Raw genomic sequence first — 14,808 nt, forward strand, 5'->3', positions numbered from 1 at the left:
AAACAAATAAATAGAGTTTAGTGACATGTAGCATAACATAAAAAACACGTGTGCAGACTGAAAAAATCATACACAGAGTGGTTTGCTTGGTTTCGTTCTCCCTGGGAGGAAATTGTGTTTCGTAGTTAAAGTGTCCACAGTGTTACAAATGGGTTTTGTGAGAGAGTGTGTACTAATTGCAGTGCAATATTAACAGTGCAGTTTTGTGTGGGAAGATCAATTTTACATCCAGCGTGTGAAGGGCGTACTGTGCTGAATACGCCACATTATTTGCAAAACAATCGAAAGGAAATGAATAAACGTAGACATAAACAAACATAAAATTTTGATTGATTGGTGTTTTATGCAAATCGTGGTTGTATATGTACAAAGATTCTGTGCCATTTTGTGTGCAGCGAACTAGGTCTTTGGAAACAAACAACAACAACAGGAATATCACATGAAGCTAAATCATAACAACGGCAACGATGGTGGTTACCGTTTAACATAAACGCTAGAATTTGCTAAACATTTAAAGACTGCGTTTTGAGCAGCGAAACGATAAACAGGAAAGCAACAAACGACTAAACGTGACGCTACACACAGATAAGAAGCTAACATACATAGGAGAGAACATTGTAACAGTGTGGAGAAGTTGGTCAACGGTGCCCTAAGCGTCCGACAGTAATCTGTTCCGTCAAAGTTCCGTTTTTCGTTTTGTTCAGTAGTACGATCGTATTGCTGTGGGTCCACCCCCAGGCACACGATATCTGTCCGATGTCCACGCTCATCTGTCCATATGAGTCAGCCTTTCGCTTGCACAGTGTAGAGGGGGGTCGCGCGTCCGCTACTTACCACTGGTTTGAAGAAGTTTTGCTGATTGCGCGCCGGCTGCTGCGGCGTCTGTGACGATGGCTGTTGCGGCTGGGAGGACGAGCCGCTGCCACTGCGCGGTGTCGGTGGCAGCGGTCGGTTGGCGTTGCTGTTGGCCGGCGGGTCCGGCACCACTATGAGTCGCTGCGGCAGCTGCGGTCTCGACGGTGGGCCCGGTTCCTCCACCGGCTGCGGTTTACTTCGCTCGTCACGCTGCAGCAGCATGACACCAAAAAAAAAGGGAGAAAACATTGTACGATCAGACACGAGTGCATTAAAACCCACGATGAAGGGCCGGTCTTCTCTTACAGGTTGCGGTTTCTGATTGCGATTCGGTGGCTGCTGTTGTTCGGCGTTCTGCATTCGGCCCTCCTGTATCTGGTGGAACGTACGCCGCAGCGTATCGTTGCCCGGCGCCTGTATGATGGACGACGGCTCGCCAGCAGTTTGGCCGTCGTCGTCGTCGTTTTCTGATCCGGAGTAACGATAGTCGTCGCGTTCCTTCTCCTGCTTACGCTTCTTACACCTAAAAAATGAAAGAAAAAGAAAGCGTTGTTAAATAGAGCTTCAGAAACATGATGGTGTGCGTCTTTCATACCTATCGATATGATCTTTAAGCTGTATTCTAACTTGTCTTTCTGTTGGTTGCTCTTTGATGAAGGGATGCTTCAGTAACTGCTCCGTGTAAGGCCGTTGGTGGTAGTCTTTCACTGCAAATGTATCAACAAGAACGCACGATTAGCTGCAATTCGCAGGACATCCTCTGCTCGGCCCACTTACCCAGCACCGTATCGATGAAGCTGTGGAACTTCTTCGACCATTTCTTCGACTTCATGCGCGGTGGCGGATTGCGCGGGATTAAGAAGAGCGCACGCATCGGATGGAGATCGCACAGCGGTGGCTGCGACTCTGCCATCTCGAGCGCGGTAATACCTAGTGACCAGAGGTCGGACCGGTTGTCGTACGTCGCGTCCCGGTTTTCATCACAAGCTATGACTTCCGGTGCCATCCAGTAGGGTGTACCTGCGTGATGGAAAGCGCAAAAGATAAGAAATAGTTATTTCCAGTCTCACACACCCTTCTCATCGCCACATCTCCACGCCACCTACCGATGAAGGTGTTCCGCCGGCCGATGGTTTTGTCCAGCTGGGCCGAGACACCGAAATCGACCAGCTTCACCTCGGCATTGTCGGTCAGCAGCACGTTCTGGCCCTTGATGTCGCGGTGTATCACCTTGTTCGTGTGCAGGTAGCTCAGACCGCGCAGAATCTCGCGACAGATGTACGCGATCCACTCCTCCTTCAGGCTCTGGCCCTTGGTCGATTTGACCAGATCGGTGACGGAACCGGCCCCGCAGTACTCCATCACCAGCCAGAGCTGGTCGTCCTTGCCGGCGGGCGTCTTTTTGATAAATGCACCATAGTACGTGGCAATGTTGCGATGGTTGGAATATTTCTTTAATACGTTGATCTCCAGTTTGATTTCCTCCTCCTCCTCCTCGGTGACGTCCATCACCTTAATGGCAGCGAGTTGTCCAGTCTTTGTGTGGCGACCCTGTTGAGCAATGACGAGAGGAGCAAAAAAAAGGAATGTTACATTGGACGAATGGCGAGTTAGTTTAACTTTAGTTTAAATCTCCAAAATTCGTAGGTGGTTTATCACGTTTACCTTTTATCATCAACTTTTTTTTCCTCAAAAACACCTTATTGCAGCCAAAAAACCTCCCGCAGCGAACGCCCAACTGGGTGGAACTGGGTTTATGTTACAAATTCACACCATTTAAGGGGTGACGGACCCATCGTCTCCGGTTGCTTACCAGAAATGCTACGACACAAAAAAAATGCAACCTCAAAAGAGTGCCCCCAAACCACGTGCTGTGTGGGCGTCATAGGGAAACCAACACACCACACTTGCTCCACCATCGGACTAGGTCACACACACACACACTGCACATGTTCCCATAAACACAAACCCTTGCTCTCTTGATTGAAGCTGCCATGGGTCGGGGATCGACCCACACCGATGATCCCTTAATGTCTCATTAGCGCCCTCCTCCGCACGATTCGGAGGAAAAAAAGGCAGTCACACGCAAAACGTGAGATTTTGTGGTTTTTTCTCCCTCCTCGATCGATCGCCCACGCTCTCATACGATTATTAATATCGATAGAAGAAAAAAAATGCATGCGGCTCTATTGACAGCAGAGGACTGCCGCTGTTGACTGTATCGTGGCAAGATTTTTGAGGTTCCAGGATCAAATAACGCCTACAGCTTTTCTTCTGTGAGGGTCGTTTGCCAGATGGCCGTCAGGAGGGAATTTATTTTTGGATTGCTTTTTTAACCTTGCAGAGGACACGACACACGTGGCGAAAGCTTGGACGTGGTTGTAAAATATTGTAATCATGTGCCTATCAGTTAATGTACGTGATTAAGCATGACTGATCGTAGGATTAAAGAGAAATGATGTTTGATGTTTTTTTTATTCAACATTCAGTCAGTAATATCATTCAGTTTCTGCAAGCATTCAATCTATACTGAACACTTCAACACAGTTCCACCAGACTTTCGCATACGGAACCTCGCTATCAAAACGTTTAAATTAAGCAATAATTGGGACTGCCACCATCGTAACCCATATTTAACCTATTCCATCTTAAGAAGAGTGTACCGGAAATGTTGGTTTTTGCAAATTCCACACCACCACCAACAACACCAGCAGAGAGGAACTCGCTCAAAGTGTTCCAATCGTTTTGAAACTCAACAGACGATATAGAAAGAACAACCTCCCCGTGTGGGAAAAGCTTGTACGCGAATGCCCGCCTCGTCTCTCAGCGCAGACACTCTCCCGTGGCCTAGACGAAGGGCGCCTAAAATGCACATGCACAGAGCACACAAGAGGTGCACCACTTGATTCCAAAACCCACGGAGAGGTGCAGTATGCGCTTCATGTCGGGACCTGGCGCGGGAGAAGGAGTGCAGACAGATTTGCAGCAGGGAGGAGGAGCTTGTGCCGCCAGCACAAAAATTCCATCCATTTCGCTTCTTTAAAGAGGAAACATTTAATTATGCGCGTTCGAGAAAGAGAGAGAGAAGGATGCAGAGAGAGCGCGCGCACGAGCATGAAGTTTAATTCAATTTACTTCAATATCAATTTTCGCGCTCGACGCGACCTCCGGATGCGACTGAGGTGGGGTAAAAGCAGCAAAACCCTGGAGAGCACACAACCAAGAAGGATCACGTGTGTCGATATGGAAGGCATATGGCAAAAGGTGAATAATTCAGCCAAGCGTGGTGGTCCCGCCACAGAAAGGCAAGCAGCCGAGCAATTCTTGCTCAAGGAGGAGCGGGGCCTGCTGCTAGAAGAACGCAGACGCGGGAAACGATTTGGAGGAATCTAAACGCGCGCCAAAGTGCGGGATGCTGTCAGCATGCAGCAAATGCATGCAACACAAGAGTGCAAAGCGTTTAGATAATCCAGTTAAACACTTTCAGCGATGTGGTGGAAGCAATTTAGGCTGCAGTGTGCCTTCGAGCTTGATTTCCTACGCTTTAATGGACAATTTTTCTCATTAAATGTAAGGTTTTTCATTTTGCAAAGGAGTACACACAGTGTTAGAGTGTATAAAACGCACACGAGCCTAAACAACTAAGCTCAGAGAGTCTATTGGGAATAGTGTTTTGGAATGGCGAAAAGGAAAAACAGGCTCCTCCTCTCTCGTTGTCATGAACAACATGCGGAGCCAGCAGTGTGTGTTGAAGGATAATACACTCGATAACTCGCCGTCAAAGGCCCACGCACATACACAACACTTGTTGCACACCTCGAAGGCGTTGGCATTTCTCTCGGTGGGCGTCTTGGCCTGCCTCTGCGCCTGCTGCTGCTGATGCTGCTGTTACGTCCCACGCAAAAACTGTGCGATAATTTGCATAATCGCTGGTGCTTAGTGGAGTCGTACGCAGTAGTGCGCAGTATCTAAGCAACAAACAACCACTGACCACATATTGTGAGGGATTGAAATAATATTCAGAGAAATGTTTGATTGTAGAAAATAACCATTTCCTGTATTTTTATACTTCATTTGATACATATAAAAATAAATGTATTTTTTATAAGGTTCAAAGGCTCAACAATTCAAGAGACCAGCAAAAAAAATACTCGGAAAACGTTAAATTTATTTATAGTTGTGAGCAGATAAAAAAAAAACGTTCGCATGTTTCCGCCCGGGATCGAACCGGCGGCCTTCCGCGTGTTAGGCGGATGTGATAACCACTACACCACGGAAACTGCTATACCAACCACCAACTGCACTTGCACCAGCTTCTACGAAATAAGGTCAGTGTGAGCTACGAAACGTTCGCTCGATCAGACTTAGGGCTCCCTACTACCACCACGAACGAACGAAGGGGCGACCGATTTGAAGGAAAAGCTTCAAACATTGATCTATAAAAAGCAACACGGCAAACAGCAGCCCCACCACCAGCCCACTTGGCTATCCTTTCACCTGCACACGCAAGCGATACACGGCTTTATTCATTCATGAATGGTGAGGCCCTGCTTGGGGGTGGGGTGATACAGTGAAAGGTCTGGGCCAAATGGACCGATGGATGGACCGATGCCAAACAAGCTCGGTGTCGCTGGCTGTGATTGGGGCGCCGGCGATGTGTTGAGCTTGGTGGAAAATAATTCCAACGAAAATTAGCCCATATTCCACGGGGACGAGAGCCGTGTGTCCAACCGCGCCGGCTGACAATGAAATCTTTCCTTAGGGACATAGCACCATCATGTTGCTCGTCCTGCAAAACAAAGATGAATTTGTGCAAGGAAGATGGTGAGGGGAGGTTTCCAATTTTGGAACGCCGTAAGCCCGATGTCACCGTGGCGATAGACACAGCATTCTTTGGAAAATGATGCTGACAGCGCAAATGGAGTTAGTTGGAAGCGTGCGTGCGTCCGTGCGTGGGACCCTCTGCGCTCTCTGATAGCAGCAGGACATTTCATCAATGACGTGCAAAAACATATTTTTGGGAAACTCGGCTCAAAATAGCATCCGTTGCCATCGTCACAACAAAACCAAAAAGCTGTGGACGACCACAAAACAATAGCAAAAAGAAACGATTTTCCCTTCAATGCTCATGCTTATCCTCATCACTCAAAGTACAACAAAAGAAAAGGGGCAACATTAAAATGTGCATTAAAAATAAAAATCATCTACTTATTCGTAACATCGGCCCATAATACACCACCACCGAAAAGTGCGTTATTTTAATGACTTCTTTGTACGTTGTTGTTGTTGTTGTTATGGTTGCGCACTGCTTCTTTCTCCTCGCTTCACTCTCTAATCACTTAGGCAGTATTTTAATGAAGGTTTAATGTCCCCTCGGGGTGGCGCCGGCGTCTAGTGCGCTTATTAGCCAGACGCGCCGCCGCCGCCGCCGCCCGCCCACAGACAAAAAGGCGATGGCGCATACGCGCGCGATCACGGGCAAAGATGAATGCATATCCGCAACTGGGTGCACACGCAGCACAGAGCAGTGGTGGTGGTGGTGGTGATGTATAATTTTATTACCAATAGAAATCCGCACAGTGTTTTTTTTTCCTTTTTTCCGCGGAGCACACTCTCTCGTGCGTACAACAATTGCACAAAGTGTAGTTTTGTTGGCGGTGATTATGGTTTGGTTGGTTTGGAGCAGAGGCAGCACAAACAAACAAAGAGGCCTGGAAAAAGTGAAATCTTACACAGTGTGCGCGCACACTCCTTTGCTCTTCTCGCGCTGTCTCTAAAATCTCTCACGAGGGCGCACCGCAACCGCAAGCCAACAATTAGAAGCGCAAGTAAACGCAAAGCGGCACGGTTTAATAATGCGCCGGTTGAAGCGAAGGGAGCGAAGAGATGCACAAACTTAGAGGGGTGATGTTTATTCAATGAAGCTCTCCTCCGCTCGCTGGTAGTTTCATTCTTCTTTCATATTCCACTGACATTGAAAAGTAAAAGCCCAATGACAATCAACCGCGCGAGGAGCTACGGCGATTGAAGGCGGCAACGTAACTATAGCGGCAAACACAGTAATACTGCTTGTGCTTGTGGGAATGTGCATCCATTTTTTTTGTTACATTGTAGGAGGGTTTTCCATTTTCGTTTTCGTTTGTTATGGTGTTCAACAGACGCAAAAAGTAAGTTGAAACAAATCCGCAGAACAATTTGTGTATGACGTTTCTTTGGAAAACGTTCATGGGACAGCCCCATGGAACTGAGGAAAATGCATCGTGACGTGTCTGTCTCCACCATGTCCTGTTTCCCAGTAAGTAATAACGCCATTGCTAACCTTCAAATTCTTCTCGTTGTTTCTCTTTGTAGCGCGAGGTGTGTGTGTTACATGGACATTGAGAGCAATTTGTCCAACTTTTCAGGATATTCCCCGTGTAAAAATACATTCTTTATTCGATGCATTTCGTACGTCAAGGAAGGTTCTATGCAATTACGGGTGGAGTGTAGTACTTTGTCCGGTAGATGAAATATTGCTTTGTGAAAATACATTTGCCGGACTCTCCCATTTCATGAGACATTGCAAACATGATAGAAACTTGTTTTTAACAAGATCTGTAGCTCTGCTGCGCCCATGTCTTACGTAGAGTAAGGAAACATTTATTGACTGTTTTCAATCCAAGAAGTTGTAAAATCTATGCAAAAAGGCACTGCAAAACAGTCATAACAAAATAAGATAGTGTCAGAAATTCTTTTTGAACTAGTAATGAGCTCTCTGGAAGGCAGCCACAACGACTCAATTCCAGTTATTATTAGTCCGACTCCGGTAAAACTGGAACCACTGGCTCCACCCGAAATCGGAATCGTTTGGAGTCAGAATTGTCGACAGTCTACTGGAATCAAAATCAAACTGGAGACGAAATCGCCCGAGACCGTTGTCACTCGAAGTCGGCCAGTGTCGAGCCGGGATTTCATTTAGTTTTTTCTTTGTCTTTTGATTTTCGCGTACATTTAGTAACCTGGTTTTTGCTACTAAGATCTACGCTTAGCGACGGTAGCAATAGTTTGCGACATCATCCTTGCACGAACAGTCTCCGGAAACCGGCCTACTCCGGACGACTTCGGATGACTCGGACTGCGACTCTGGATGACTCGGACTCTGACTCTGGATGATTCGGACTATGACTCTGGATGACTCGGACTCCCAATCAGGACTACTCCGATTTCGGATGACAAGGACTCCAGAGGGCTCTGGATATTTACGGACGATTTCCGGGCAATTTCGGACGGCTCCGGAAAAAGTTGATCGAACCTACCTTCTGGAGTCGGACCTAAAATTCCGGAGTCGACTCCGGATTTTCGCCATCTTTATCCATTATTACAATGGACATTGATCAGTAACTTTTATCGATAATAAGATCTCTATATTATAATCACGCAATCGCTTACAGCCCCATACGTAAAATCCACCAAAAAAAACCAAGTCACTAAACAAAGAAAATAATGAAATGCTCGCCACCCAGAAAACAAACAGGGCACAAGATCTAACATTGCCAGCTTGTTAAATTCACAAAAAAAAAAAAACAGAACACCACTTCAACCGAACCACTAATCACTCCAAACAGCGCCGCTGTGTGTGACCTTCCTTGAACGATCGACCATTCGGTCAAGATTTCCTTGGCGGTGGCGTCGCACAATGCTAGAAAGTGCAATCTACAATTTTTGACTCATTTCCAAATCCATCTAAACCAGCCACCATTTCTGAGCAGAAAGGGAACGCCACCACTTTCGTCTCGCCCCGCGTAAAATTTGGAAAATCTCGACATTTCAACTCCACTCCACTCGAGGCACACATTATGGGGGTAAGCAGCGCGCAATAGAGTTTGTGTTACTGGCGAGAACAACGTCCTCCATCAGCATCACAACACCCCAGTGTGTGTAACCCGGGCATAAAGGCAACAAGCCGAAAAAGCGAGTTAGGACAGGGTACGGAGATCGCCTCACGAAGGCGTGAATAGCGTTTCCGATCATTATGCTTAATTTTATTCCGGGGCCGACGCCGCAGCCGCAGAGGAAAACTTTTTCGAGTGGAGAAAATCAGTTTTCATTTCGTGCACAGCACTAGCCGGGTGCTGCATAGAAAGGGGCGAAAGAGATGCAAAAACAGAGAAACAAACAAGGGTGGCCGTGTGAGGCGGCGATGGCGGAGTTTTGGCGAGTCGCTTCTACTCTCCCCTCCGTTCGGGGTGGCCAAATTGAATGGAAAGGAGAGAGCAAAAAAAAAAAACGAGCGGCGCAAACATTAGCGATAATATTACATTCCCCACGCTCCCCCCACCCATCCATTGGTTTTGGGTGTGGCATACTGGCACTGACTTTGAAGCAGACGAGTAGGGGAGATGGATAATGATGGGGGTAAGACCAGCGCCAAAGAAGCCATCGAACATCGATTATATGCAATTAGACACATTAGACTGCTGACCCCTCCTTGCCGGCCGGCCAGTCGGGCGGAACTTTTTCTTTCTTTGGCGCTTGGTTTTGAATCCATGTTGCAAAAATTAGGTGAGAAGCGATTCGATTTGTGGCAATATTACATCGTTGCCCCGTTTGTACCCGCTTGCAGCGAATGATGATGATCATGTGGAATGGAGATTTAAGGTCACGGTGGAGAGGTTAGTTTCGTAAGAAAAAGCAAGGCTCACGTTCGTTCATTCAGCAAGGCTCATGCGTTCCATTCGGTCATCTTGCAAGCGATCAAATTCGCCGAAAAAGACACATCATTATTTAGTAGAATTACATTTTTATTGCTCATCCAGGCGAACATGATTTGATTGAGTATGATACGAACGTGCCACTCCCGTGAAGAACGATCCTCTACTTAGCTCCACCAGCTAAACGGAATGAAATTTGCTCTCCCAACCGTTCCGAAATGGCAGCGCAATTGACCCTTTCCCATCTGTCGTCTTCGGGACACACAGCGAATGATAATGTATGTACGTATCACCACGTTGATTGATTCAGTAATATTTTGTTTCATTTTTGCCTGCCGTTTTTTCTTCGTTGATTGCCTTTTCTTCGGTGCGGCCATGTAGGATGGCGCATGTCATAAAGCACGCCATACGAGAGCCCAACACCAACGCCAGATAGAACCTGGCAAAGGAAGGTTGTGTGTGTAACCTCCGGGGTCAGTATTGTAATTGAATAAATAAATTGAATCATTATCCTGGTTGCGTACGATACACAGAGCTGAACGATTCGAGAGTGGGTCATATGCCGAAAGGCGAAAAGTGAGAAGATATAAAAAAAGTGACAGTGTGGTTACAGTTGACAATATTTGCAGGGTTTACCGAATCATTTTTTGCGAGGTATGCTGTGCGCTAAAATTAGCGTCAACGCAATGGATTTTACCTACAGCTTCATATTTGTACTATGCAAACAATACATTTTCTCAAGTTTAATATGATTTTCGACACGTTGAGTTAGTGTAGTGCCAAGAGTAAATAAATGGTCATTAGGTGTGTACTCATTTTCAAGCGAAATATTCATTGTTGAGAATAATATGATAAAGAGGTGTACAACATGTTTGAGAACAAGTTTATGGTTTAATATTTATTTTTATTAAAACATTTTTCCGGCTCTTTAAGAAGCAGAAACAGTATAGCTACGCTACGCACTGTACAAAATCATTCCACGTAGGACAATTGTCAAACAAAATTGAATTGAATTGCAGATATAAAAAATCATATTGTCAGCTGTGAACATTATTTTAAGCCAGTAAAAACACATGGTAGTTCACACAATACATTTCGCAAACGCTACACATCGGAACACCGTAAAATTACTCAGAAAACCCCTGTATTTGCACAATGTTTCAATCGTGCAAACAAGCCATGCTTTGCAAAAAGGGTGTACCAGATAATAGATTTCTAATATGGTTAAGATGAATTAAAGAGAACCAAATGAAGCAAGTAAATAATAGTGTAATTTTCTTTAATAAAATAGAATTTTATACACTAAAACATTTGCGTACGATTATCATTTAATAAAAGGTGACTCATGCTCAGTGATCCCGTGTTTCATCGACGAATTCGTGCAGCTAATTGCACAGGCTGGGCCATCTCTTTGCCGCACTTCTTCTATCGCCTGCATCAAATGTGTGCAGTAAACAATAATAGCACACATATACAGACACTGCACCGGCACCACACACACGCACACGTTGTTTTTCTCGATCGTGTAGTTTTTGTTTCATTTTTGCTCCCTCCACCGACGGAGTGACGTGCTTAAGCGACCTTCACAGCATACCAAATCGAAACGAGACTCGTTGGAACATGCAAAAACCTGACCAGAGAGACGGGCGGCGGGCAAGCAAGAAGGTGCATCATCTTCACCATCCATCGCGGCCTAGGCGCCATATCATCAGAACAGAGAGAGAGAGAGATAGAGATACAGATCTACAGACGAGCGTGCCAAGACGGGCTGGGCTGAGGGCATCGATCGTAAAGCAATAAAACTAATAATTCAACATGCAAATGCGAGTGGCTGGTGGTAGAGACCGTAATTAAATGGAGCTCGGATGTGCATTTTAATGTGCATGTTCTCTTGGCTTGGTTTGTGTCTTTGTGTGGTGAAGTGAGACCAATTTTTCATAAATACATTTCAAACAGATCCAATTTAGTTTGTCACACAATTATTACACCTTAACAATGGTGTTACAATTTTATAGCTTTCGTAGCTCCGTTCAAGCTACTTTAATAACCAAACCTTGTCACTGTGCCCCAAATTTCCACAACAGAAAATCCAAATTAATTTGTCATGTCAAGGCACTACTGAACGAAACGAGAACCCGTTGGGGAAGGCCCATCATAAAAAAAAACGGTTCTTGGACCTTGGAGAGCGTGTCAAAAATCAAACCCAAGAAAGCGCCCGAAGAAGCTTTCAAAGCCACAGAATGAAGGTCAAACAACAAGACATCTTTATTTCTGCTTAGTTCTCGCCTTTTCCCGCCCAACGATCTCTGCCCCAATCAACCTTTCAGACTTTCGACACTGAAAGACTGATGAGCTGTCTAAGCCCTGTAGCAGCATGGAACATCATAATGACAATCCGATGAGGTCAAAACACTGGTTTTACGTGTTTCTTTGCTGCGCAGCCTGGATATCTATCTAGCCTCCGGTTCTGTTGTGTTCATTGCTGATTCATTTGACCGATTGGCCCCCGGACGGCGGATGCATTTATTATAAGTTTCGCCACCACCACCCGTACACCGGAGAGAACCGGTCCTCCCAGGGGGAGAAGAAGAATGCGTCCATTTTCCTGCACGATGACAGAAGAACTCTGCCATCTCCCACATTCTTGCCCCTTACTCTCGGTCCCTCTTTAATCCAGGTCTAATGGTTCACCGCAAACCTTAAGGCTAAGGAACGCAGCCATTTACCGGAGGAGATCCCCCGTGGTACCGTTGCGGTCGGTGGCGGCGCCACAACATTTCCACTTTGCCTAGAGATGCTTTTGGATGCATATGTGATCTCCGTTGGTTCGCATCCCTCCCTTTGGGTAGCTTCCCGTAGCCCAGAGACTTGAACGATCCGAACGCAAATGGGCGAAGACTCGTCGGCGCATTAAGGGACACAGGTTGCTGCCACCCTGAAGAACTACCTTTGCTGTTCTTCCATGATTCTCTTGCTACTTCTTCAGGGTGAGATGAGGGCGTCTGCGTGCTCTATCTCTCGCGATGTTTCCTTCACGCGGGAATAATCCACGTAATAAATGCGCCCAAAATGCTGGCCATCCAAGTGCCAAAGGCGTAACTGGTTGCTGTACGAGTGAACACGTACGGACGGGAATAGTGAAGGAGCATGATCGTAAGAAGCGTTCCATTTTTGGGCCGAAGAAAATAAAGCGCAGCTGACCTCCTCTTCGTTCGGTTTTGGGTGCCGTTGGTCCTCCTGCTACCCACCACTTTGCTTTGCCGTGACCTCGGGTCTTTGCCCGGGCAGCAAATGTGTCGGAGGTGGTCATTAGAAAAGCATTTTAAACACAAACCGCCGTTACGCCGTCGACACTATTAATGTGCTGTACCGGGCAATGTGTTAATATGTTATAATATGTACTCATCTTTTACATGTTACATTTTGAAGACGATAAAGGGTCACAAACATAAAAAAATCAGTTTTGGAGAGAAACAAAAATGTAAAAAAGCGATTATTGTGGAAAAACCTAATTGCTAAATAATAAGCTCCCCTGAAGGTTATTATTCCTTATTGGTTAGCTCATCAAAAAAATAAATCTTTCAAAACAATTCGTCGTTAAACATATTTCCTCTCTGCTCTAAACAATCCATTTTTTTTAGAAACAGTCTCTATACCACAACGATCCCAAAAACTCCACTTCCTGGTGGAGCGGGAAAAACAAACACGTACGTACGTATCTTCCCCCCCGGGACACACACAAACACACTTTGGGGCCACATAATTCCGTCGACATTTTTATTGCATTTTGCGAACTCTGCGCGCGCGGGTCGGTCTTCTCTCGCTCTTCCAGATCATAAAAAGGTAAATTATCGATACGGTAATTATCGTAAAAAAGTACGTGCACAAAAATAGACGTCTGCGGAGAACTTCGGCCCGAGTGTGAGAGACGACCAGAACACTAAAGCCCGGCCAGTCGCCCTCTAAGCCGTCGGCGATGACGACACACAACAACGAAACGTACCCACAACACACCACAACAAGCAACCAACGCTGGAAGAGAAGAACTCGTTTTTCCAGCTCGAAGTAGCGGAGTAGCACAGAGCGAAGTGCGATAGGCCGTTTGCTCGAAACCCCGAGCGGGACCTGGGAACCGGTGGTACAGAACCCGCCGCCTTCAAGGTTAGGGGCTGTGGGTCGGGGAGTTGAAACAGAGTGATCCAACAACTCCAACACGCAACAGTAGCGCAAAGGAGCAGCATAGCCAAGAGCGTTGGCTGGCTGGCTGGTTGACTATTCTGGCTAGCTCTGGATGATTGCGTTGGCATCTCTGCTCCATCTCTCCCTACTCCTACTCCCACACCACGTCATCATAGCCACATCTCACATCGCGCGGCTGTCGGGATCGGACGGTCAAAAAGTGTTGGAGTCGCGCGGCGCGGCAACCGAGACACATCCAACCGGCGTTGGAAGTTCATTGTCCCGAGGTTCTTGCACGGGAGATCCCGCCGCCGAAGAGCGCAATCACACGCTCGTTGAGCCACCCTACAGCCGCCCCTGCGTCACCTCCGCGACACACACACACACACACACACACACACATACATGCACGTCACCCCCGGATCGGTCGGTACATGGTTTTGTTGGGCTCGCGCATAAGCATCGAAGGTCCCCAACCCACAGAAGAGATAGCACACCACAGCAGTTGTGGCTGCTTTTTCGTTCCTTCGAGCGGGAGCATTATCTTGCCGTCTCTGTTGCGCCCTTCGCATGGTCGTGGTCAACACACCCGCGTTCAGTTGCTGAAGGGGTGGGTCAGGTGGAAGGGTTTTAGTTGTTGTGATCTGGCGGTGACGACGAAAACCAAGAGGACGATGACGTTTTTTTTTTTTTGCTGCTGTTGCTTCTCCACAGCTTCTGAGTCGCTGGGAATAATGACGATTGGACAGCAATGCAACGTCAGTGAATGGACGGGCTGGTGTGTTCGTAAAGGTGATTTTTGGGGAGTGAGCATCAAATACAAAACAAATACGAAAACATTTAAAAAAAGGAGTTTATGAAAAATGCAACGAGCCAAAAGCCATTCCTAATGTTCAATATGTTTCTTCTGGTTTGTCTTAAATTGTTCCCTTTGCTATAAAAAGTAGAGGATTTATAGCAATTCTAATTGACTCTTTGTAAAATCCAGTAGTAGTTCCAGCGTTTGCAGTGATATCAAAATAAAGAAAATAAATACTAGCTATGATAACATGTTGAAGATAATGATGTATCACTGCAACTTCTT

At 46.3% G+C, this 14,808-nt stretch overlaps 1 protein-coding gene across 21 annotated transcripts in view; it reads right to left on the minus strand.

Moving 5' to 3' along the window:
• Positions 1 to 14,808, minus strand: part of LOC120898355 (serine/threonine-protein kinase mig-15) — a 52,854-nt gene that overhangs the window by 17,762 nt on the left and 20,284 nt on the right. For all 21 annotated transcript variants that reach the window (XM_040304094.1, XM_040304093.1, XM_040304102.1 and 18 more), the window contains exons 4-8: positions 1,962 to 2,406; positions 1,633 to 1,875; positions 1,451 to 1,562; positions 1,162 to 1,378; positions 835 to 1,065 (exon numbers count right to left, since the gene is read on the minus strand). In XM_040304094.1, coding sequence (XP_040160028.1) covers positions 835 to 1,065; positions 1,162 to 1,378; positions 1,451 to 1,562; positions 1,633 to 1,875; positions 1,962 to 2,406 — 1,248 coding nt within the window. The remainder of the gene's footprint in view (positions 1 to 834; positions 1,066 to 1,161; positions 1,379 to 1,450; positions 1,563 to 1,632; positions 1,876 to 1,961; positions 2,407 to 14,808) is intronic.

Source organism: Anopheles arabiensis, chromosome 2, assembly GCF_016920715.1.
Source record: "Anopheles arabiensis isolate DONGOLA chromosome 2, AaraD3, whole genome shotgun sequence".
Taxonomy (NCBI): Eukaryota; Metazoa; Arthropoda; class Insecta; order Diptera; family Culicidae; genus Anopheles; species Anopheles arabiensis.